Here is a 23,857-nt window from a genome sequence, read left to right as displayed (position 1 = left end):
GACCATTTTATGATTCAGATACAGCGTAACTTTTATTTATTACTCAGTGTGTGCATGAAGGTAAACATCATGAGCAAGACCAGCCAAGCACACACACACACACACAAAACCTATTTCACATTCATCACGGAGTTTAGAGAACCAGCAAAATATGTACAACACTTTTGTCACTGAGTCATATATACTGTGTGTGTGTGTATATATATATACACACAAGCACGCACGCACACACAGTGATGAGTAACAAAACAGAAAAAATTTTTATAGCAAAACATTTTGGCTTCCACCTTCTTCAGCTGCTCACACTGTAATAAATATAAGCAATTAAACTAAAACTAAATCCTACCAGGATCTAGAGCAAACTTAACTGAAGTGCTGTACAAAGCTTAAGCATTTATAAGGCTGGCAAGCTAAAATTAACCTGTTGAAAGACCCTTGTACTGAAGGATAATTTTATGCATGGATGTGTGGCCCTGTGTGTCATTGAGGCCGCATTTCCTGAGCTGAAGGCAACAGCTGATCTGCATGCACATTGACATGTAATTAATATAATTTAGATGGTGCTAAGCCGCAAGTAAGAGGTATCTTATACTTCCTCTGGATGCCATTTGTTCAATTTTCAACATGGGAAAAGTGCTCAAAAATATTTTGAAGATAAGCAACTGAGATTTCAGGTTATACTTCAACGACATCAAAGGAACATTAGTTTAAGTGCATGTGGCACCATGTCTAGTTATTATACTTTGTCCAAGGATTTTAGCAACAGGAATTCTCTTGTTTTTCAATATTTGATGGCAGCATGAGTCTGTTAACTCCAACTAAAAGTGTGGTTCATCAATTAAATAGCTGATAATTTTGATAGTTAATTGTAAGGGCAACTCTTTTCAAATTTCAGTTTCTCAAACTCTGTGCCTTCTGTGACATTTAATTTCCACTAAACAATCAATGCTCTATCTTCTCACATCTGCAGCTTTAACCAAAGATGACTAAAGGCTTGTTACTGAGCATCCTCATATTCAAAATCCTGAGTAAACCTCATAAAATAATAAGATCAGCTTAGAAATAACAAGATTTCGGAAAGTGCCTCTCAGTTTCTCGGTTTTTGTGTGTGTTTAATTAAGTATTCCTTCCACTACCCTGAAGACTAGTTTCTTGATGTTTAAGATTATCACGATTCTTGCTTATAAGCCAGACAAAAACACTTTAGGAACTACATATCACCCATTTCTGGTTTGATCTCATTCCAGTTGTGGAAATAAAAAGGCCCAGCAACCCCAGGAGATATGTCTGCAGGATCTATAAATTCAGTGCAAATAATTTAAACAAATTATTCAGGTAAATCTTTTCAAAAAAATATAAATGTTCACATTTTATCTAATTACTGCTTGCAAAACAGGCGAGTTATTATTTCCCTTTCTCTGCAGAAGCATTTGATTATCTGTTAAATACGTTGCACCTCTAAAACCAAGCATGTAATACGAGACTCATCTGCAAGCTTAAAGTTCCCTTGGGCAACTGGAGATAAAATTCAAGCCCTGACTTTACATGTAGCTCATTTGAGGGCTGTGTTTATCGCTGTTACTTCAAGTGCAGAATATAAAAAAAGCCCTAGGGCCTGTTTATCCAATTATATCAAATTACAAGGATGGAAGACAACTTTCAGAGGTTTCATTCCTAGTTTTGCCAGGAGTAAATATATCTAAATATGGAAGAAACCATTTATTTGTGACAATCATGATGCCGTTATAAAGCAGTCTGTATGTAGCCAAGAGCAGAACAAGAAAGTGGCATTATTTGTATGTAACACTAGGCCAAACCATTGCTTGGCACGAATGTGCTGTCTCCCGAGGAGAAGATCATAGCTGTGATCAGTGCCGGATTTAGGCATAAGCTAAACAAGCTACAGTTTAGGGCCTCACAATCCACAGGGGCCTCAACAAATTTCAGAATTTTTGGGGGGGGGCTTTTAAAATTTTATGTGTACTGAATATATATATATATATATATATATATGGTGTAATTTTTTAACAAAGGGCCTCCAAGCTTTATATAGCTTAGGGCCTCACCAAGTCTAAATCCGGCACTGGCTGTGATGCTTATTCCCAGGCTTCTAAGATTAATGCAGTACAGCAACTAAGCCAAGCTTTGGCTAAACAAGCTGTCCAAACTCAGGACTGTGGTTAAGGCCTCTTTGACCATGCCCTGTAAAGTATAGGACAAACCTTGGGTACAGATTGTGGTTAAGGAGGAGAGGACTTCACCACAATCCCCTGTTAGGATGATGCACTAATCCAAACTGTCTACACTGACCCAAAAAGCCCAGGGAGAAGGAGAGCACGTGTGAACTCTTCCTTGCGAATCATCACATTCGCACAATCGTGGTAACCCATACTCAGGCTTTCCGTGACGTGCAAATTAGGCCACTGGGTAGGTAACCTCCTTCATGTTGCTTACACCCCAGATTTTTTTTTCTAGCACAGAGCCAAGTTTCACCTATCATAAAGACAAGCCCCTCTCCAGGGCAGGAGGGGTGCTGTCCAAAGGGATCCCCATTTCTTTTTGTAAGCGGACCAAGCCATACCCTGTGCCAGTGCTGAGTAAAGGGACCCTTCTGCAATCTGCCCTTGGTGGGTGTACTGCTCTGTGCATCCCAGAGGCAAGTGGAGTGTGAGACGCTCCATCTCTCCATCCGTGTCGCTGCTTGCACGGTCGAAGTGTGTGTGTGTGTATGTGTTTTAGGCTTTTTAGAATTAGGCTTTAGGCTTTTTAGAATTTTGTACACATTATGAAATATACTAGCAGAAAGGTAATCTGTAGTAACGCCAGCAGGTTAGAACATCTATGCCTTCTGCCCTCCCGCATCTCCCTCTGAAATGGCAAGTCCACTTTACAAGCACCCACACAACAAGCGGATTGCCTTGTCAGACCTTGCACTGACTACTCCAGACTAGACAATAACCATGTTAGGAGGTAGAAAACTGCAATTTTACAACATAATGACCCTTTTACAAAACAGCTTCATTGCATGGAAAATGGGTGGGAAGGTCGCCTGACGGTGATTTTCTGCCTGAAAAACGGTAATGTACATGAGCCCTATATGGACACTGTACAATAAACTTCACCGTTGCCATTTGTGTACTCCACAAATAGGAGCTTATATCAGAGAAATTGTCGAACCGTTTTGCTATAGGTAGCTCAGCAATAGCTGAGCTGCTGATGGTCTTGCCCAATTCTTACTTTGGACAAAATCAGCTTGTACCGATGTATTGCATATAGATACATCCTGAATTTCCTAAAATAAACGACTTGTCTCTGCACCTCTGTCTCAAAGGAATAATCAGCGCTTTTTTGTGATGGAACTCACTGCTACCATCACTTTTTTTTGCTGCCCAAGGCAACCATTTTGAGCTGGCAGTCACAGCACATTTATTAAGGTACCAGCACCTCATTTTTTACACACACACAAAACACTGGGAATAATCATCTTGATATGAATGCGTTTACATGGCTGACAACTCAAATGAAAATAAGTTTCAGGTAAGTTTCTTCTCTAATATCTTTCAGTAACATTTTAGATTATTTGCAAGTGATCAAGTGGACTGAAGTCCACGAAGCTTATGCCTTAAGAAACTGGTAGTCTTTAAGGTGCCACAAGACTCTTTGAGATTTTTTTTTGGTTGGTTGGTTTGGTGCAAGAGATTAACACAGCTACCCCTTTGGAAATTTTTGACTTTGTTGATGCCTGTTTTCTGTTTAAAATTCAATCACTCTCACAGTACATCCTTAATGGTACTCCCCAGTTGTAATTTCACAGTGAATGTTCATAATGTGGTAATGAAATCCAGCAACTATTGATTTGAAGTGACGGGAGGGGGAAACCTCTATATTCTTTTACTCCAAAGGCACTTCCAGACTGTCGCTATTTTCAGGTGCCATTCAATCACAGGCTGGCAAATTCTGGTTGAGCAATTAAAACTGATTTGACGATTTTGCACAGCAAACCTGCTTCTCCCCCCCATGCCCAAACTGACTTTTTGCAATGACGAGTTTGACAGGAAAATGCACAGGAAAGTGTGGCTTGACATTTGCTTGATGCAATGTCATCTAACCTCCCCACAAATAAATCAGAATGAATACTCAATAAATAGTCAATGTTGTCTAACCTCCCTGCAAATGTATCAGGATGAATGGTCAATAAACAAGTTGTCTGGAAGCGGACCAGGTTTCCAGTTGTGCCCACCTCATCATGTGGCTTGTTCTCCCAGTAACATCTTTCTATTGTAAAAGGGACACGGGGAGACTCCCATTAGTCTCAGAATTCTCTGGTTACTTTGCCGCAAACAAGTCATTTCTTGGCACACCAGAGGAAACATTTTTGCTCCTATTACAATAGCCTTCTCCTGTCAAACGCAGCCAAAAGACGAAGCTCCCTTTCTAGATGTTGGCCAGCCAAGAGAGTCGAGACACAAAATCCACAGCATCTCAATCTGTGATGTGCTTCTGTTGTCAGACAGCAAGAGGGCTTTCAGCTCTTACACCAGAGTCCCGTTCTTACTGTCATACTTCAGCGTGGCCCGTGGGAAGTTGAGGGTGGCATACTCCGTGGCATTCTGGAACGGGAAGCTCTTCACCTCTTCAGCCGAGCGCTCACGTATTTTGCTGAAGATCTGGATGTCTGCGTAATGCACACTGCTGTCGTCACGCTTCATGTTCTTTGGCTTGCTCACGGTGGCATAGACTGGGAAGTCGGACACATCATCATAAACGGGACCAACATCCAATCCCTTCAGAGAGAGAGAGAAAGGGGGAGGGGAGGAGACAGAGGAAGGCAAATCACTTTAAAGCAAACCCCAGCCAAATACATTTTGGTGCATGAGATGCTAACTCCATATTGCACCCCTGTTCCATTCGCTAACAGTATATTTTAACGTTTTAATCACGTTATTGTTTTATTGTGTGTTTTAATCATGGATGCTTTTATTTTAACGTTATGTGCAATTGGCTTTTATACCTGTAAACTGCTTAGAAGCTTATTTTGGCAACAAGCACATAAGTGGTATATCAGTTCATAAATAATAATTACATGGGGCACAATCTACTGGGCAATTTTTCTGCTTGAGCCCCACTGAATGGAGGAAGCTGCCGTTTTACCTTATTGCTCTCTGGGTGCTGTTTGGTGCTTGACTTATTGATTCTTGTACCTGCAGAAGAAACAGCAGATAACTGGAGAAGTAACATAGCTGGTCCTAAAAAATGATAGGAAACTTGAGGCTAAACTAGAATACAATGGCTCCTGCAGTATCCTATTAATATAGAAGTTCATTATAAAAGAGCAAGTTTCTAGATCTCATGAGTTTAACCAACCCCTCTAAAAATATGTGGGCACTGTGAAGTTTCTAGTAGGCTTCCTGAAGCAGAATTCCTTCATTCACATCCAAAGTCCTCATCTATCCATCTTGACCATTCAACCTTCTTCCTCAACGTCCATTCTGAAACTGAGTATTGTTTGTGAAAGGAGAACAAAAGCAAAACAAAATCTGTAATTTCTACAACAAAAAAAGCCTAAAAAAAGTGTAAGACAATAAGATTCTGCCACTAAAGAAATGGAAATTCAGAACATGGATGCAAAATCATGTTGTTTGCAATGTACACAAAATCACGTAGTCTGTAGAGTCAATCTCAGAATGTGGACTTTAAAGTAAGAGTTTTGAGACTCGTGTGTGTGTGAACGTGGGTAGAGCTTCCGCTATTTATTCAGTTATTTGAATGCTGAAGTGATCCTGTGTCAAGCATGAACACCCCTCATTGTGACCTTTGCAAATTTTTAACCCAGTGGAGCCAGAGTGAACACATGACTTCCTCCCTCCGTCGAGAAAGCCCAGATCCATTCCTTTGGCACAAAGCTTCCCATGAGGCAGTGGGTGCAGATGACCCTTGTGTCCATAGCAACATCTAGCAGAAGGAACATAACAGCAGAGTTTTCCTTTCAAGTCCTCCAAGAAACCTGGGAACATTCTGTTTATTTCTCTGGGTCCTAACGTTTCTGTTTGTCAAGTGGTGTGTTTTGCTAGGCTGAGGCTGCAATGGGCAGCCAGGTAGCACTTTGGTTTTATTGCTCTTGGCTCCTGCTCACTTTTAGGAAGGATGTTTTCAGCTCGAAGCAGAAAGACTAAATTAAGATGCTTCTTTATCACCAGGTCGATATGGGCCTGGTGCAGACATAACCCTCAGGGTCTGCATACTCTCTGCCCCCATCACCAAGAACTGTCCCTGTTTTCTGCTTCTAATAAATGCCTTTAGGGATGTCTTGATTAAATGTTGTGAGTGTGAGTTGCTAGCGATGTCATTCTTAAGGGGTCAGGTTCCGTCCCTGGAACCTCTCTAGAAGTCAGATCTCAGAGTGTGAGCATGTGCATGTTAATGCATGTGCATTGCTCACATCCACACCATACATTTAAAGCATATTTAATGCACAGAGCTTCCCCCAAATAATCCTGTAGTTTCCCCTCAACAGAGCTACAATTCCTAGCACCCTTAACAAACTACAGTTCCCAGGATTCATTGGGATAAGCCATGTGCTTTAAATGTTGGTTAATTGTGGGCACCGTGCAGCGTATGTCCTGACATTTCTCACGCTGCAGCTGCTGCTCTATCTTCTGGACTGTCGATCATTTATTTTTAGGACAATTCTGTTTTTTTAGTATGTCCTTAATCAAAAGAACATTTCCCTGCCCTTGGTTCTTAGATCAATGGCCTATTCAAGAGTAAATTAATAGAGCACGTAACAGACAGTGCAGAGTAGGGAAGGGGAGCCAATGGCCCTCCAGATGTTGTTGCATGGGATGATGGGAGTTGTAGTCCGGCAACATCTGCAGGACCACACATTCGCCATCCCTGGGGTAGAACCCTCAGCAATACTTAGTAGTAAAGGGGGAGGGGAGCAGCAGTCCTTTGGATGAGAACAAAGGGATATTATGAGCATGCTCACATTTTCATCTGAGAAATGTTGGAGAGTATGTCTCCACCATTGGCTAATTAGGAGCTGGCTATGGAATCATGAACGGCTCCTTGAATGTTCGGACTAAAACCTGGAGAGGATTCCATTGCTCCACTGACATGGAGCCACCAGCAGCCACTGCTCTTTTCCTTTTGTCCCTCTGAGTCATTAATTTCCCCTGCCCTTCCCACAACAGCATTACTCACAATTAAGGGTAATACCTCCACTGATGTTAACACTCACCAGAGTTCTAGCATAACCAGGCTGGTTTGCAAACCTTGGCTAAGAGGGGGTCTGTTTAAAGCCGGTGCAGCCATGGCCCTTCATCAAACTTAAGGTCGGGGGGGGGCAGGGCCACGGACTAGGCCATTAAGGGAAGGACTGTGGTCAAGGTGACTCAGGAAAGGGAGAATATAGTTAAGACCGTCAGGAAAAGGAAATCCATGGTCAAGAAGACTATTGGGGGGGAAGGCACACCATTAGGGGGAGGAAGACGGTGGTCAGGGCCATTGCAGGGGGGGGGAAAGGCATTTGTGTGAAAGGGGAGGGGCTTCAGGGGGAGCATGTGATGCTACAGCCTACCCCTGATCTCTTAGCCACAGTTACGGATAACCATAAAACACTCTGGCCACTCCTAGAATATGTGTTCAGAATCATGGGATGACTAGCTGAGTACTGCAGAGTTGCTGGCAGGAGACTAGAGTGATACACGGGTGATATGGTAAAGAAGCCGTATTCAAGGTCGTTCTGTGTCTTGCTTACAGCCATGCATTGCACAAAATGCGCACAGGTGATAATTTACCTGGCTTTTCTTTTTTCCTTTTAAATGGTGAAGGGCAGTTCCTAAAACAGAAGAGACAGAGAGCTGCATCAAATTGAGACGATTTGGATCATCTAATAGTGGCACACTAGGCACTACTTGATAAAGGTGTATTAATGATGACAAGCAGGATCTGCAACAAAATGTGGCAGTGTGGAAGACTCCTGCTCAGGTTTCCAGTCACTCCCATCCATTTCCCTGCCGCCCCCAACAGCAAGTCAGCATTCTGTGCCTACTGAGCATGGTCAGTCTTCGTTGGGCATGGGTGGTGCCATATTGGCTACATGGGGACAGGCACTCAGAGAAGGAGTTTTCCATTAGTATATAAACTGGAGCCTGCAACAAAAGTACTCCTGTGTTCCAGTCAGCCATGCCCTCCTCCACAAACCGCCATTCCCTCTCCTGCCCGGTTTCTCATCCTTCCCTCCCCCTCGGCAATATTCCATCACCACTAAGGGGGGAGTTCAGTGCAATGTCCAATGCTCATTAGGCTGTTTTTAACAGACACACATACACAGTGGCAGTCTAAACTTCAGAACTGGAGGAAATGGAGATTTACCACCCTAGTGTGTCAGGTGCTCTATGGATCACCTAAGATGCATGGTCCCTGCCTAAAGCAGCCTTCTCCAACCTGGCGACCTGCTCCCTGCTGAGTTCAACAAGGGCAACACTGAGGCCAAGGAGGAGGCAGCTGAGAGGCTTTGCCACACCCCGGTCTGGATGTAAGAAGCTAGGCGGGTGAGGGCTGGCTGAGGGCAGACTGAGGTCCGTGGGGCACATGCCCCATTCACCCTAATGGACTGCAATGTGGATTAAAAAAAATCCTTCAACTTTGTCCAAAATGCTCTCCACCCCCACTGCAAGTGCAGAGAAGATTGCTTCCCCCCTTGTCCTATAAAGGGAATCAGATGCAGCATCACGAAAGACCCGTTGGCAGCTCTTCTGCCTGCCTCTCCATGCCAGCACCAACTTATTCATTTCTTTGTTCTGCCAAGGCCAGGGCAGCGCAATTAAAATAGCTCCACTTGATATATAATCATTGGCATCCCAGGCTGCTTCCTAAGAAGTACAAGGCCCTGGATCATTTTCCAGAGCTGCTTTCCTCTTGTATGGGCTGGCAGAATGGAGGGCCGTTTTAACAAGCCGCCTGCAGGCAACGGCTATTCTGAGGCTGTCCGCATGCTAATCCCCAGCTCCTCCTCCGTCCACAGGCATCTCTCAGCCTCTGTTGGAGCAACTGGAATTAGAACGGACAAGAGCAGGAGAGAGGTCTCTAGCGATGTGGCTACTCTCTCTCCAATCCAAATACAAAATGTCCTCCGAAAAGCTTACCCTTTGAGGCTTAAGTCCTACCCCTTACAAACCGCTTTTTCACATGTGGGCAGTCTCACAGGTAATCTTGACCACAGTTGTCCATGCAGTGGTAACCTCAAGGTTGGACTACTGCAATGCACTCTATGTGGGGCTATCCTTGAGGCTGGTCTGGAGGCTGCAGCTGGTGCAAAATGCAATGACTAGGCATATAACACTTTGTCTGCAAGATCTGCATTGGCTGCCAATTTGCTACCTGGCCGACTTCAAGGTTTTGGTACTAACATATAAGGCCCTATAGAGCTTTCTTGAGAGACCACCTTACCCCGTATGTATCCAGTAACAGGTCACTGCGTTCTGAAGGAGAGTTTCTCCTTAAAGTCCAAAAATATCAGAGGCTCACTCCAGAGCAACTCAGACTCAGGTCTGCCCGTTTTGTGGAACAGCATCCCTGTTGAGATATGAAATGCACCCACTACCTGTGCTTTCTGGAAACTGGTAGACATTTTTGTTTCAATAAGCTTTTCTAGCTGGATGAAAAGGTGTTTATTTTGTATTGGTTTTACAACTATATTTAGCCGTGCTTTTTAATTCAATTTTAGCTATTTTTATTGTATGTTTACAAATTGTCACGTGAAAGGCGCTTCATAAATTGAATGATGAACTTTATTGCATATAGCCATAGGCCTTTGCAAGCGCTTCATATATTAATAAAATAATCAATGAACTGCTAGAGTCTCCAATTGATTCCACTCACAGAAGTGATGCAGGGTTCCTTGTTTTACAGCCAGTTTTACTGCCACAGAACCATGTGGTAACACTCTTCCTGAACTGTTCCACTACAATATACTGGATGACTTTGAATGCTCCTCAAAGCCAACTCTCTGTCTCTGGAAAGATAATGTCTCAGGGAGAAGGATTCAAGGTATCCTCCCTGAAATACTTTTCTAGTACATACAGACGATGTACATTAACACAAATAGGCAACTCCATACCTGTAGCCTAAAATGATATGGCCTAGGAAAGCTTGATTCTGTGGACTATATAAACTGGACTTCAAAAGGTTTTTTAAAAAAAACCATTGCTAATGGAAAGAGGATAGTTCTCAAGCTAATCACTTTCACTGGAAATGACTCCCTGGTCTGGGCCATAAGAAGTTGCCAGGGGAAACAATGAGCTGCATCAGCAACCAGCCAGAATTGAGGAAGTCACCACAGCAACCTTCCCCAACCTGGTGCCCTCCAGATCTCTTGGACTACAACGTCCATAAGCCCAGTTAGAATGGCCATGCTGGCTAGGGCTGCTGGGAGCTGTTGTCCAAAATATCTGGAGGGCACCAGGTTGGGGAAAGTTGCTGCAGCGCTAGGAAGACAGTTGTTCCACATGTAACATTACAGCCCAAACAGGAAACACTTTATAGCCCTTCCTTTCTGCTGGGTGGGGGAGGCAGTGGCCAATTCGGGTGTGTGGGGCAGGACCAGTCCAGAGCCTGAGAATATTTCCCTACGCTGGAAGATGCACCAAACTACAGACGCGTCCAAACTGTTGCTATTTACAGGTTGTACAATTAAGAGTTGATCTGGAGCTTTTTTGTGACAAATCTGCTTTCCCAAAAGACTGGAAAAGGATGGCGAAAATGCACTGGAAAGTATCCCACACTTTGTATGTGGGGAGGCTAGACAAAGTTGGGTCAATCAAGTGTTATCCCACAAAGTCGTCTAACCTCCCAGCACACAAATCAGGATGGATGCTCAACAAACAGGTCTTCTGGAAGCGACCCACAATTCTATAGCTCACCAGATGGGGCAGCTACATGCAGAGCCAAGGGTTCCCCGTTTGAGCCCCTGGTGCTTCCTGTCAATGGAATCCTGTCAGTGTAGATCAGCTCGGGTTTTAGTCCGAATGTTCAAGGAGCTGTCCAAGGTTCCCTTGGACAGCTTCTTGAATGTTTGGACTAAAATCTGGAGCAGATTCACTGCCCCACTGACATCGGAGCCACCAGTCTCCATTGATTCCCATGCCAGCCTTTCATGCATGGACAGGCAAAGCACTGAGAAAATCCATAACAACATTAGACGAGCCTGGCTGCTGGATCAGGCCAAAGGCCCACCTAGGCCAGCATCCTGTTCTCAACCAGATGCATCTTGGGAAGCCTGCAAGCAGGACCCAAGTGCAACAGTACCCTCCTCACCTGCAGTTCACAGACATACTGCCTCCAACCATGGAGGGAGAATATAGCCATTGTAGATAGTCACCATTTAGCCTTATTCTCCCTGAATTTGCCTACTCCTATTTTAAAGCCATCCAAGTGGGTGGCCATCACTGCCTCTTGTGGGAGCGAATTCCATAGTTTAACTCTGCACTGAGTAAAGAAGGTCTTCCTTTTCCCCACACCGAATCTTTCAGGATTCAGCTTCATTGGATGATCCCATCAGGTTCCAGTATTATGAGAGAGGGAGAAAAAACTTCCCCCGTCCACATTCTCCGCACCATGCATGATTTTTTACACCTCCATTGTGCTCCCTCTTACTCACCCTTTTCTCTAAACATCCCCAAATGTTCTAACCTTTCCTTGTAAGGGAGTCACTCCATCCCCTTGATCATTTGGTTGCCCTTTTCTAGCTCCGCAATATCTTTTTTGTGGGGAGGTGACCAGAACTGTACACAGTACCCCAAGTGCTTTTGCACCATAGATTTGTAGAGTAACATTGCCAGGGCTTGGGTGCAACAGCAATCTCCCCACCTGCAATTCCCGGCAAATGTTATACAGAAGCATACTGCCTCCAACAGTGGAGGTAGAACATAGACACCACTGGCTCCCTATTTATTTTAGGATCCAGTAAAAGCTTCTCTTTCTGATCTTGAAAGCTTTACTAGTGCTGGCTCACCATTATCACCCAGCTCTTATTTCTCAGTATAGGCCTTCTTTGAATTCTGCGCTTCATACTCATCCCAAGGTTGTTTGCTCTTTCGCTCAACTTTGTCCATTTTTGTCTTGCCTCTCTCTGTTCCTAGAATCGTCTCCCAGAGCACTTGGAGACTGATCCTTCAATTTTGGTTTTTAAGTCTCAGCTAAACCTTTCTTTTTTTCAAAAGCTTGTAGGATTCTGGTTTAGGTTTTCCTTTTATAATCCTGTCTATCCAGAGCATGTGTACCTGATGTGCTGGTTTTGCCCACATCAGTTTTATTCCCTTCCCTCCCTCACTGTTGTCCATCTATTTTAATTTTTATTTCGATGGTACGCCTTTCTCGCAGGGACTCGTTTTTATGGTTTTATTGTCTGTACAGTGCCATGTGCATTGATGGTGCTAAGCAAAACAACAACAGCAACAATAGCAGCAACAGCAGCAGCAGCCCTTGAAGCGACTGTCGAGGCTTGGTGGAACCAGGCTGTTCTGCGTGGCTTGCCCTACATTTCCAAGTTGCACAGCCACTGCTCCAGAGCCTTGTCAAAAAATATTAATATTCTGCAGTTCAGCTGTCAGAGAGAGGGAGAGGGGGGGAGAAGAGGTCTGGATTCAGCCTGTCTCTTCTCCACCAAGCAACTGATTTGTGGGATTTTAGCCTGCATTGGGTGCTTGTATCTCTCCCTTTCCATGTTCTGCAGTGCAAGTTTCCTTTTTTCCTGGGCTTTTAATAAATAGATTTTTTTAAAAAAGGTCTTATCAAAAGCAGTGGGACAGGTTAATAACAACATAACTGGAGCCCCATTGATTTCAATTAGAAGTTGATTTCGGTGAGTGCAACCAACTCCTCCTGGGATTCAACTTGTTGTTTTAAATTTCCTGCTCAATTAATTACGGTGCACAGTTTCAGTCCATTAAAAGTTTTTGAATCAATCGGTCTAACCAATTGATTGCACATGGCAGCCCTAATGCTAAGAAATGCTGAAGCACTCTGAACACTCTAAAATGCTGCCTACATTGTAAGTATTATTAATGTGACACAGATAGTGGAAGAGAGAAGCAATGTTAAAAGCTGGATTTATGTCCCAGCCATCTAGCCTTGTTCGTTTCAGCTACAGATGGGGGAAATTCAAATACTGATTTTACAATTTCTTGTGAACACAAACACACACACACTTCCCTCTCTCCTTCAGGGTAACTCTGCCACTCTGTATTCAGAAAACCAGCACAATGGGTGCTTTGACCAGGAAGGGGGGCACAGCTAGCAGCCTGTTTGCAAAATCTCTGCTGCATAGAACACCTTGCTCAGGCAGGACAAAAGGGGGCAATGAAGAAGACCCCTTTGCACAGGCAGGCAGACAAGCCTCATCTCCCCCTCCCTGACACCACCAGAAGCACTTCAAAGCAATAGGGCTTCTGTCATTGGGGCTGTGAAGATGGAGACTCTGCTGTTGAAAGATTTCAGGCAGAAAGAGATCTGGGAGCTAGTGTGGACTGGAGCCTAAGAGATAATGCCAATTCGGGGGGATGCCTTGCAGTCCAGGAATAAAAATAAAAAGTAAGCGTCTAGTCCTCGTTATTTATGGAGATATAAGGAAAAGCCTCCTCCTCAAAAAGTAAGGGGTCTAAGACCCCCTGAGACCCGGGATGCCTACACTCCTGTATCATCACTGCATTTCTCATTTGGAGCTAAGACCAGCCTTTCTCTTTGTGACATGGATCACGTTTTCACACATAAAGATGGGAGAGTTGAGTCAGATCTGGTTTTTAATTTACCTCCATTGCCCCAAACTGGCTTTAACATGCCTTGCACTCCTAGTCTCCATGAGATGCTGGATTGGTCCTCACATTTAGGGCTCGGTGCTCCACATCTGATGGGTGCCCGCAGACCAGTGATTTGGTGGCAATTTAATTCTGAAAGGCTCCCTGGTTGTTTGTATGGTTGTTGTGAAGGGAGCACTTGAAGATCCAGGAAGCAATCCAGATATCCCAAGCAAGAGCATTGGCATGGGGGTGGGGGGTAATGAACAGGACACAGACCTTTCTTTTTAGGAATTAAGCACCAAATTGAAAAGCCACCCACAAATCCAGACAACATTATGCCAGGGAAATAACCCTGCAGTTCTCTCCACTAGATGATGCTATTTCTCTTTTCAAGCCCAACTTATCAACATCACAGTAAAACCGAAAACTGGGACTTCTGTTTTGCGTTGAGCTTTCTCTTCCCCTGCTGCTCAAAGCAGCCTTTCAGACACTCCCACGCAAACCTGAGCTCACCCTCGCACAAGCCCTGCAGATCCAGGAGACCCTTCCATCTGCCGTAAAAGGAAGCCACCTCTTGGTGCTTCTGCTTCTGCTACGCAAGGGGCAGACCAGACGGGGCGTCTCAGAGGCCGTAGCTCAATGGCAGAACACCTGCTTGGCATGCAGAAGGTCCCGGGTTCAGTTCCCAGCATCTGACCCCTGCCTGAAACCCTGCAGGAGAGACGCTGCCAGTCTGGGAAGACAGTCATGAACTAGATGGACCAGTGGTCTCCATGTGCAGAAGGCAGCACTCGATGTTCCTAGATGACCCCAGCCTCGCTCCCATTTGGGACATCAAGAGAGGGGACGAAACCCCAAACCAAAGCTGAAGGCATTTTTGGCACCCCAAGTTTAGGGTCTCAAATGGTGGTTGGAACCCCCCAAAAGAGTGTGTCTGAGTGACAACCAGGAAGTTCCCCATTCAAATGTCGCCTAAGTCAGTGATGTTAGCTCCCTTCCCCAGCCTCAGCTGCAATAAAAGGAAAAGAATGCACTTCTTTTCAGAAGTTTGTTGTTGTTATATGCCTTCAAGCCGATTATGACTTATGGCAACCCTATGAATCTTTTTTGGTTGTATTCATAGGGTTTTCATGCTAAAAGGTATTCAGAGGTGGTTTACCATTGCCTGTTAAGAGTGTTGGACTACGACCTGGGAGACCAGGGTTCAAATCCCCACACAGCCATGAAGTTCACTGGGTGACCTTGGGCCAGTCACTGCCTCTCAGCCTCAGAGAAAGGCAATGGTAAACCACCTCTGAATACCTCTTACCATGAAAACCCCGTTCACAGGGTTGCCATAAGTTGGGATTGACTTGAAGGCAGTCCATTCCATTTCATTCCTCTAAGCCTACAGCACCCGGTATTCCAAGGCAGTCTCCCATCCAAGTACTAACCAGGCCTGACCCTGCTTAGCTTCCAAGATCAGACAAGATCGGGTGTGTCCAGGGTAGTATGGCTGTACTTTTCAGAAGTAATCCATCTTTTTTTAATCCCAGCCTTCCTCCAAAGAGCCCCCAGTGCAGATTCACACACTGGGTTCCCAGGTGGCTGCCATTCCAACAAGGACTGCCAACACACACCCCTCCTGGTCTGCTCTTCTGCTTTTAACTTGGTACACAGAAACTGGCAAGTAAAGCTTTTCACAGCATGGAGACAATAAACAAAACTGCCTGTTAAAGCATTTGCAAAACAAAACTGCTGTTAAGGAGACAGGAGCAACGACCACGGAAACAGTTGGCAACCCTACCGCCAGCTCTTAAAAGAGGCAGCAGTTCTGGGTAGCCAGCCATATGGCTCCCTAGCCCTCCTCAGAGTGGTTAAATTTCTAAAAAGGAGAGGTTCTAGAACTGAAGGATGCCCATCAAACTCATACCTGCTGACCTTCTCCTAACAGCTGGTAGTATAGGGATGGTATGGAGCCCAGTTGCCCCCCAGCTGGCAGCTGCGGACAAGGAAGGGGCTGGCTTGTGCAGCTGGGGCAAGCTGAGCAGGCCCTAGCCAGCTGGGGAGAACTAGCCTCAGAGGGAGGCCATGGGAAACCCCCTCTGAATACCATTTACCACGAAATCCCTATTCATAGGGTCACCATAAGTCGGGATCGACTTGAAGGCAGTCCATTTCCAATTCCATGGGGAACCTGTGGCCCTCCAGATGTTGCCAGACTGCAACTCCCATCAGCCTGCAGCTCACAGGGCCAGGGATGAGAGAAACTGTAATCCAGCAACATCTGAAAGGCCACGGGTTCCCCACCCCTGATCGGGGGGGGGGGGTAGTGGCAGCTCTGGTTGGTACAAGAAAAACACTCTGTGCGTGCTCAGAGATACCCCTGCCTTCAGCAAACATTTTCCAAGGTGGAGCTTTGTCCGTAAAGGAGGGTCTGTGGGGCTGAGCCCCCTTGCCGCCTTTCTCCGGCTAAGCTCCGCCTTCTGTGGGGCAGACCCAGGAGACGCGAAGGCAATTCCCGGAGGATCTCTGGCCGTTGCCCGCAGAGACGCGAGCGCAGTCCAGGAGGTGGGCGGGCTCCGCAGCGCCTTCAGCGTCCTCCTGTGGCGGCGGAAGACGGGTCCCAACCCGGGAGCCCTTCCCTCCTCCCCCGAGCCGGACCGAGGGCTTCCCAGGCGCCCCTGCTCCCAGTCCTGGGGCTGAGGAGGGCAGCGGCCGCGCCGGCTCGGGAGAACCGGCCGAGCTCCAAGAAAGTGCTTGCTTGGAGCCGAGGCCAGCCGCGCCGCGGCTCTCTCTGGCTTGCCCTCCCGCTCGCCCAGCGACTCACCCGGCGCCTCCCGTGCAGCCGCAGAGGTTGCCCATCGCGCTCCCGGACGCCAGAGGCCGTCTCTCTCGGGCGGAGGGCAGGCGCTCACTGGCGCGCAGGGCGCCAGCATTTCCTGGTTGCCTCTTCAGCCCCGGGCAGCCCCAATCCCAGGGAGTGTCCGCCGGGACGGACGTGTCAGGTTTCTCCCTCCGTCGAGGCAGGCAGGCAGGCAAGGCGGCGGGTGCCTCCTGCTGGACAGAGGCGCTCCGAGGGCGCCTCTCGCTCCCCGGCCGCGGCGGTTTTCCGGCGGCAGCTTCAATATTAGGGGAGTCAGACCCACAGCTGTCTTGGGGCGCCTCGCCTCCGCTCGGAGCGTGGCGCCCAGGCCATTCGGGGCTCCCCACAGGGGCTGCGATGGGGAAGGACTTTGGCGTGCCGGCAGAGGAGAAATCGTATCCACATGCAAGGCAGATACGCGGGATTTGTTTATTTAAAACCTTTCCAAATAGGAAGAGAGCCTCCAGGCTAAAGCCTCCCCAGTGGAGACAGGGGCTGATTTGCTAATCCTCCTGCAACTTTTTGCTTCATGGAGCATCTGAAGGTCATGAAGAGGGCTTAGCCCAGTTTCCTCCCGCCTTCCCTTTAAATTTATAGCAGGGTGGCCAAACTGTCTTCTAACTTTCGCTTTCCTGGCGGAGATGCAAAACAGTCAGACATTGAACAGGTGAAGCCTTTGCCATCATCACCGCATCCCGTTGCCAAGGCAAACAGCACCAGTTGGTTGGGTGTTTTTACATAATATATGCAGCTGACCCAGGAAAATAAAAAAGGCGTTGGTTCCAAAAGCTAGTTAGACTCACCAAGCTTTGAAACAAAGCCAGGGTGAAAGTAGCTTAGTCAGCCCTTATACACCATCAGTTGTTTTGTCCCTGCAGGAGACAACAAGCAATGAAGGGGTGATACTCCATTCACTCTGATCCCCAGTAGGATGTGGGTGACGTGGGGCAGCTGTGGCCCAAAGAAAGGCCATAGCTCACTGAGAGAGCACCTGCACAAATATGCAGACAAGCCCATTCAGTGCTGTGGACACACCATACATTTCAAGCACATGGCTTTCCCTAAGGAATCCTGGGGACTGTAGTTTACCCCCTTACAGAGCTATAATCCCAAATTCAGATAATTGGTCAGTTGCCTGCTTTGGATAGGGGCATACTCCCTCTGAAAGAGCAGGTCCGTAGTCTGGGGGTGCACCTGGATCCATCTTTGTGGCTAGAAACCCAGGTGACCTCCGTGGCTAGGAGTGCCTTTTACCAGCTTCTGCTGGTAAGACAGCTGTGGCCATTTCTGGACCAGGATAGCCTGACCTCTGTTGTCCATGCACTAGTAACCTCCAGGCTGGATTACTATAATGTGCACTATGTGGGGCTGCCCTTGAGGTTGGTCCGGAAGTTGCAGCTGGTGCAAAATGCGGTGGCGAGACTGCTCACTGGGGCAGGGTATCACCAACATGTCACTCCGCTGCTGAAAGAATTGCACTCTCTGCCCATTTGCTACTGGGCCAAGTTCAAGGTTCTAGTCTTGGTGTACAAAGCCCTATACAGCTTGGCACCAGGATACCTGAAATACCATCTTATCCCTTATATACCCAGTTGATCACAGTGCTCTGCAGGTGAGGGCCTCCTACAGATACCATCTTATCAAGAGGTCTGTTCTGCACAACATAGGTAATGGACCTTTAGTGTGGCGGCACCTACCCTGTGGAACTCCCTATCCTTAAATATCAGACAGGCACAATCTCTGTTATCTTTTTGGCACCTATTAAAGACCTTCCTCTTTCAACAAGCCTTTTAAGTTGAGACCTTATCCCAGTCTGCTTCTGTGTTGGAATTGCTTTTAAATATGTTTTTAAACCTTTTTTAAGATGTCTTCAAAGCTTTAAAAAAACATTTTAACATTTTGTTTTAAAGTCTGTTTTCATGATTTTTTAAAAGTGTTTTTAGAACTTTTGTTTGCTGCCCTGGGCTCCTGCTGGGAGGAAGGGCAGGATATAAATCAAATAATAAATAAATATAGAAATAAATAATTCCCAGCACCCTTAGCAAGCTACAGTTCCCAGGATTCTTTGGGGGAAGCCATGCTCTGTAAATGTATGCTGTGCACAGGCAACAGGTGATAGAAAGATCTTTCTGGCTGAAACCCTAGAGAGGCCCTGTCAGTCAAAGAAGGCAGTACTAGATGGGCCCATGGTCCACGGGTGCCTCAAGACTGTCTACATTTTGCGGGAAGGATTCAAGCACATGCCAGGAAATGTAGGTTAGTGCAACTGCATTAAAACACTTATCGCCCTAGCGCTACAAATCCACTTTAAAAAGAAACAGACTTTTCGTGGTTAGGAAAGCAATGGGGAAATGCATTGAAAAGTGTGAACGAATGACTAACGGGAAGACATGGAAACAAGCAAATCAGGATGATGCAGGACAAATGCTCATGGTATAACTGCTTGGCAAACAACTCAGAATGAGCACTCAATAAAAAACAGATATAATCTAACTTCCACGTAAGATTTGTGCAAACAAATCAAGGTGAGTGCTCAACAGATTGTCTAAGGCAGCTTCCTACATTCAGGGTGATAGCTTGCCACCTCTTCTGTCTCTCTTGCAGAAGGCATAATGGGAAGCAAAAGGAAATGCAGGATTGTGCCCACATCTCCAGCAATGTCCTGGGGTCCCAGGTTCAGCAGATGGAATCTCCAGGAAAGGCTGGTAAAGTCTGAGACTGTGGAGAGCCACTTATTGATCGATTGATTTGATTTGAATCCCGCCCGTTCTCCCAGTAGGAGCCCAGGGCGGCAAACAAAAGCACTAAAAATGCTTTAAAACATCAGACTTCAAAATGTATTAAAATAGAACAACCATTAAGAACATTTACAAACATTTTTTAAAAAGTTTTAAAACATTTTAAAAGTTTAAAAATATATTAAAAAGCAATTCCAACACAGATGCAGACTGGGATAAGGTCTCTACTTCCAGGCAATATCAACTAGAGTTGGACCGGTTGATGGTCTGACAAGATACAAGATCTGCCTCTCCTCATTTGCTTGCCAATGTATTGGTAGTTTTTGAAACTGAAAAACAATGGTTGGTTAGCTGGGTAAGATGGACCGTGGAGCCAGCCCAATTTTTTTTTTAAATCAGGGAGATGTGCAGAGTTACTCCCAAGCCTCAGTGCATTTCTGTGCTGGGGGGTGAGGAATACCAATTTATTTCTACTAGCTATTAGAGGCAAAGCAGGCACTTCCAGGCTATTTTCAGGTTGGATTCAATCACATACCAGCAAATTCATGTTGTGCAGTTATAGCTGATTAGGAGGTCACACCCAACCCAACAAAGCTGCTTCCCAACAAGATCGGACTTTCTTGATAAGGAAAATGACAGGGAAATGCACTGGAAAGTGTCCGATGACAATTGCTTTGACGCAATGTCATCTCTAACCGCCCTACAAACAAATCGGAATGCATGCTCTTTAAATAGCCAACATGGTCTAATCTCCCTGAAAAACCAACCAAGATGAATCTTCAATAAACAGGTTGCCTGAAAGCTTCCAGAGTGTCTGCTGATTTTAGTGGCAATCTTCAGCTGTATTCTCTCATACCCACCCACCCACCCTGAGTGCAAACAGTGAAGGAGTCCTGAATAAATCCCCCCCCCAAAGCACTCGGGGCCTATGATTATGAGAACCCAGTCCCTGAATCTGGCTTGATTTCAAAAACATCTCTTGAGTTTTCTGAGCCGCGTGTCGAGGGATCCAAAAATAAAGCAAACCCCAGGACAGGTTTGCATGTCTGTTCTTTTAAGCCCTCTATGGACATGTGCTCAGGTTGCTTGTTTTTAGCTCCTCTGGGGAAAAAGAGAGGCATCAAAAACACCACCTCTGCCAGCCAGTTTTTGGCTGCCAGTCCGCATTCCCTTTTCATAACGTGTCTGTGGGCACAAAAGGGAGTCTGGGTCTCAGCGCCCAGGCTTAACAATGCAGTAGTATGGGTTTTGTGCTTTGCTGTCAAAAGACTGGAAATGCAGTTCCCTGCCATGCTTGGGGCCAAAAGCAAGTCCCACTCCTTTGGGGCCTGACCGGAGGTGTATGTGATATTCTGCCTCTATAACAAGGAAGAAACTGGGCACTGAATAGAAGAGGACAGTGCCCGTCACTGGAAAGTTTCATCCTAAAGGTCCCCAGAGCCACATGGGGCAGATAAAAGATGCAGACAGGATAGAATTGTCAAGTTTTGCTGCCCTGGGAAGTGAATGGTTTGACAGGCATTGCAGTTATTTACACAGCAAATCCTCACTTAAGAACAGAAGAGCGGCCCTGCTGGATCGACTAGAGGCCCATCTACTTTTCTCACCTGGCTAACCAGATGCCTATGGGAAGCCGACAAGCAGGACGTGAGTGCAATAGCTTGGCTGTGAAGAATGGGCTAGTTACAATGTCTCAGCCTAACTTACCTTACAGGGTTGATGTGAAGACCATGCTTAGAGCTTCAGGGAAGTGGGAGGAAAACGTGTGGGGACGTTTGAAGGAGCTCTCGGAGTGATGTGTATTCTTGGGAAATGGAAATAGACTGCCTTCAAGTTGATCCCGACTTATGGAAACCCTACAAATAGGTTTCTCATGGTAAGTGGTATTCAATTTACCATTGCCTCCCTCTGAGGCTGAGAGGAAGTGACTGGCCCAAGGTCACTCAGTGTGCTTCATGGCTGTGTGGGGATTTGGACCGTGCTCTCCCAGGTCGTAGGCCAACACCTTAACCACTACACCGCAGTGGCTCTCATATTCTTGCATCACTGCATGATTATCATAGTTTTGCCAAAACAGCCAGTTCCTTCCTCCGTCCCATATCTGCTAAAGCACCAAACCATGTTCACCCACTGAAATATTCTGGAGCTGTTGTGTGCTGGTTTGCTGAACATCCACACTTGCAGGCCCTTTTTAAGGAAGGGCGCTGAGGGCAATTGCCCCATGTCTCACATATGGGGTGGGGTGGGGACCACATCAATGTTAGGATTGCTGCACTGTTGCCAACTTTTGCTTTTCTTTCAGAATCCCACTAACCTGAGCTCCTTGAACCTACTGACCTAATGGGGGAAATGACAAAACAAACTGCCCTGTGATGGGTGGCAGAGTGTCCTTTTGCCATGACAGCGTAAGCAGTTGATGTGGCTACAGCCACAAGCAGCACTAATAGCAGCAGCCCAGCCCAAGGGTGCCCTCTAGGCACTCTGCTCCCCTCACTGGGATGTTCTCATTGGCCAGCAGACGAAAAGAGAGGAGGCCCTTCTAATTGGACACTACCAGGAGCAACGAGAGTGGCTATTCTCTCTCTTTTCTCTGCTGGTAGCATCCAGCCGTAAAGGAGACAGAGCATTCTCTGCTGCTCCTTTCCACAGAACAGCCTTCACTAAGCTGGTGCCTTCCAGGTGTTTGGGACCAGCCAGCACAGCAGTGTGAAACATCTGGAGGGCACCAGGTTGGTGAAGGCTGCCATAGAATGTTCACCAATGGTTCCAAGGTGTAGGAAATTGCTCTAGAACATGGGGAGCCCTTTTCTGACGAGTCATATGAAGCTGCCAGTGTTTTGATAAGGGAGGGGGTTATGCCAGAAAATGTCCAGAATGGCATTCTTAACAGGAAACTGCTGCACTGTGTGCATCTGTCTCCCCCCCCATTCGTAGGTGTTCTCTCTCTGTATCCCTCATTCCTTGTTCTTGACGCCTCTATGACGCTTGAATGCAACACTCTTCTGCATTAGCGCTGTCAAATGCCCAGTTCTAAGGATTTTCTGCCATTCTCTGTAAGCTTCAAAATGCCATGGAATGTGACTCAAAGCAAGAAAGCAGGCACACACAAACACACATGGAAAATGCACAGGTTGTAGCACCATATGCTATGCATGTAAATTACAAGGTGTGTTGTACAAGCAGCACACATGAGTAATGATCCCCACGAAAAAATTCTGGATACACGCCTATATACCTTGCATGCACGTGTGTGAGAAATGAACATTCTGTCCCCATGCCTCTCAGTGTCTTAAAAAGGCCATACGCCCACACGAGTGCACACGTGGCAATTGGCAGTGCTAGTGACATACAGAGGTGCTGTGAGGCACAAAGATTTGTGTGCACATGCACACAACTCCCATGATTCTTAATTTTTTAAAAAAACACAAAGTTATACAATCAGAGCATGAGGCTTAACAATTAAAACACACACAAAAAGAAAAAAGTCCATCCGTGTCAGTAGTGATACAATAGGGGAGGGCTTGCCAACTCTTTGGGGCCACTGGGCACATTTGGAAATTTGATAAAGTGATGTGGGCACCAGTTACAAAATGGCAATCTTGGGGCATGGCATAACACAAAACAGCTCCCTTGGGATGTGGCATAATAAAATGATTGACGTAGGCGTGTGGCATGATACAAAATGGCTGCCACACCTAAAAGAGCAGAAGAAGAGGCAAGGCCACAAAATGGGGTGGGCATGCCTCCTCCCAGATGTCCAGTCCGGCATCCAATGAACTATGGGCATGCTTATGGGGGCATGTTCAATGTAAGAGAGGCTGAAACAGTGCAAACAGGAAATGAGCAGAACGAGCAAACAGCTGCTTGTGTACTGTGGATTTTTGAGGGGATCTTTCCTGAGGCCTTTTATGGGCACCATGGAGGTGCCTTCAGGCACTGCATTGGTAACTCTGGCCTGGGAACAGGGAAAAAACTGACGTATTCAAAAAATACAATCAGCTTATGGACTGCCTTCAAGTTGATCCCGACTTATGGCAACCCTATGAATAGGGTTTTCGTGGTAAGCAGTATTCAGAGGAGGTTTACCATTGCCTTCCTCTGAGGCTGAGAGGCAGTGACTGGCCCAAGGTCACCCAGTGAGCTTCATGGCTGTGTGGGGATTCAAACCCTGGTCTCTCAGGTCGTAGTCCAATACTCTAACCACTACACCAGACTGTCTCTCAACTTAGGCGTGTATTAATTTATCTTTTTCTTCTACAAGGTATTACTCAACAGCTCTGAAATCAGATTCCTTCCTATGAACCCGCCCCTGAAAATATTTTTAAAATAGATGAGTAAAAGGCAGGAAGAAAACAAGATTGAGGGGACCCTCATGCAACTTTAAGAGAGCATAACTGAAGGAAGGGATGTTGACTAGTTCTGAATGTAAAATAATGTGGATACATCACATTGGTTGTCAAGCACAACCCCACATG

At 46.1% G+C, this 23,857-nt stretch overlaps 2 protein-coding genes and 1 pseudogene across 2 annotated transcripts in view; all 3 read right to left on the bottom strand.

Moving 5' to 3' along the window:
• The window catches only part of DIXDC1 (DIX domain containing 1), an 85,400-nt gene extending 81,075 nt beyond the window's left edge, over positions 1–4,325 (bottom strand). Inside the window, exon 1 of the mRNA XM_061593432.1 lies at positions 4,241–4,325. The gene's annotated coding sequence lies outside the window, so the exon portion shown is untranslated. The remainder of the gene's footprint in view (positions 1–4,240) is intronic.
• A 197-nt stretch (positions 4,326–4,522) lies between these two features.
• C12H11orf52 (chromosome 12 C11orf52 homolog) lies at positions 4,523–19,929 on the bottom strand. Its single transcript, XM_061592483.1, has 5 exons — positions 19,918–19,929; positions 16,609–17,147; positions 7,800–7,840; positions 5,152–5,201; positions 4,523–4,784 (listed from the first exon to the last, which is right to left on the bottom strand). The coding sequence occupies exons 1-5, from the start codon at positions 19,927–19,929 to the stop codon at positions 4,533–4,535; spliced, it is 894 nt and encodes a 297-aa protein (XP_061448467.1). The 3' UTR covers positions 4,523–4,532.
• LOC133368892 (5S ribosomal RNA) lies at positions 15,184–15,302 on the bottom strand (annotated as a pseudogene).
• Positions 19,930–23,857: the final 3,928 nt, after the last annotated feature.

This window comes from Rhineura floridana, chromosome 12, assembly GCF_030035675.1.
Source record: "Rhineura floridana isolate rRhiFlo1 chromosome 12, rRhiFlo1.hap2, whole genome shotgun sequence".
In the NCBI taxonomy this organism is placed as follows: Eukaryota; Metazoa; Chordata; class Lepidosauria; order Squamata; family Rhineuridae; genus Rhineura; species Rhineura floridana.
This window is presented reverse-complemented; position numbering and strand designations above follow the sequence as displayed.

Bases quoted from the DNA above. Each gene is read 5' to 3' on its own strand.
- C12H11orf52 (XM_061592483.1), bottom strand. The intron at 5,202-7,799 runs GTAAATTATCAC...TTTCTTCTGCAG, and splicing joins AAGGAAAAAAGAAAAGCCAG to GTACAAGAATCAATAAGTCA. The intron at 4,785-5,151 runs GTAAAACGGCAG...CTCTCTCTGAAG, and splicing joins AGCACCCAGAGAGCAATAAG to GGATTGGATGTTGGTCCCGT.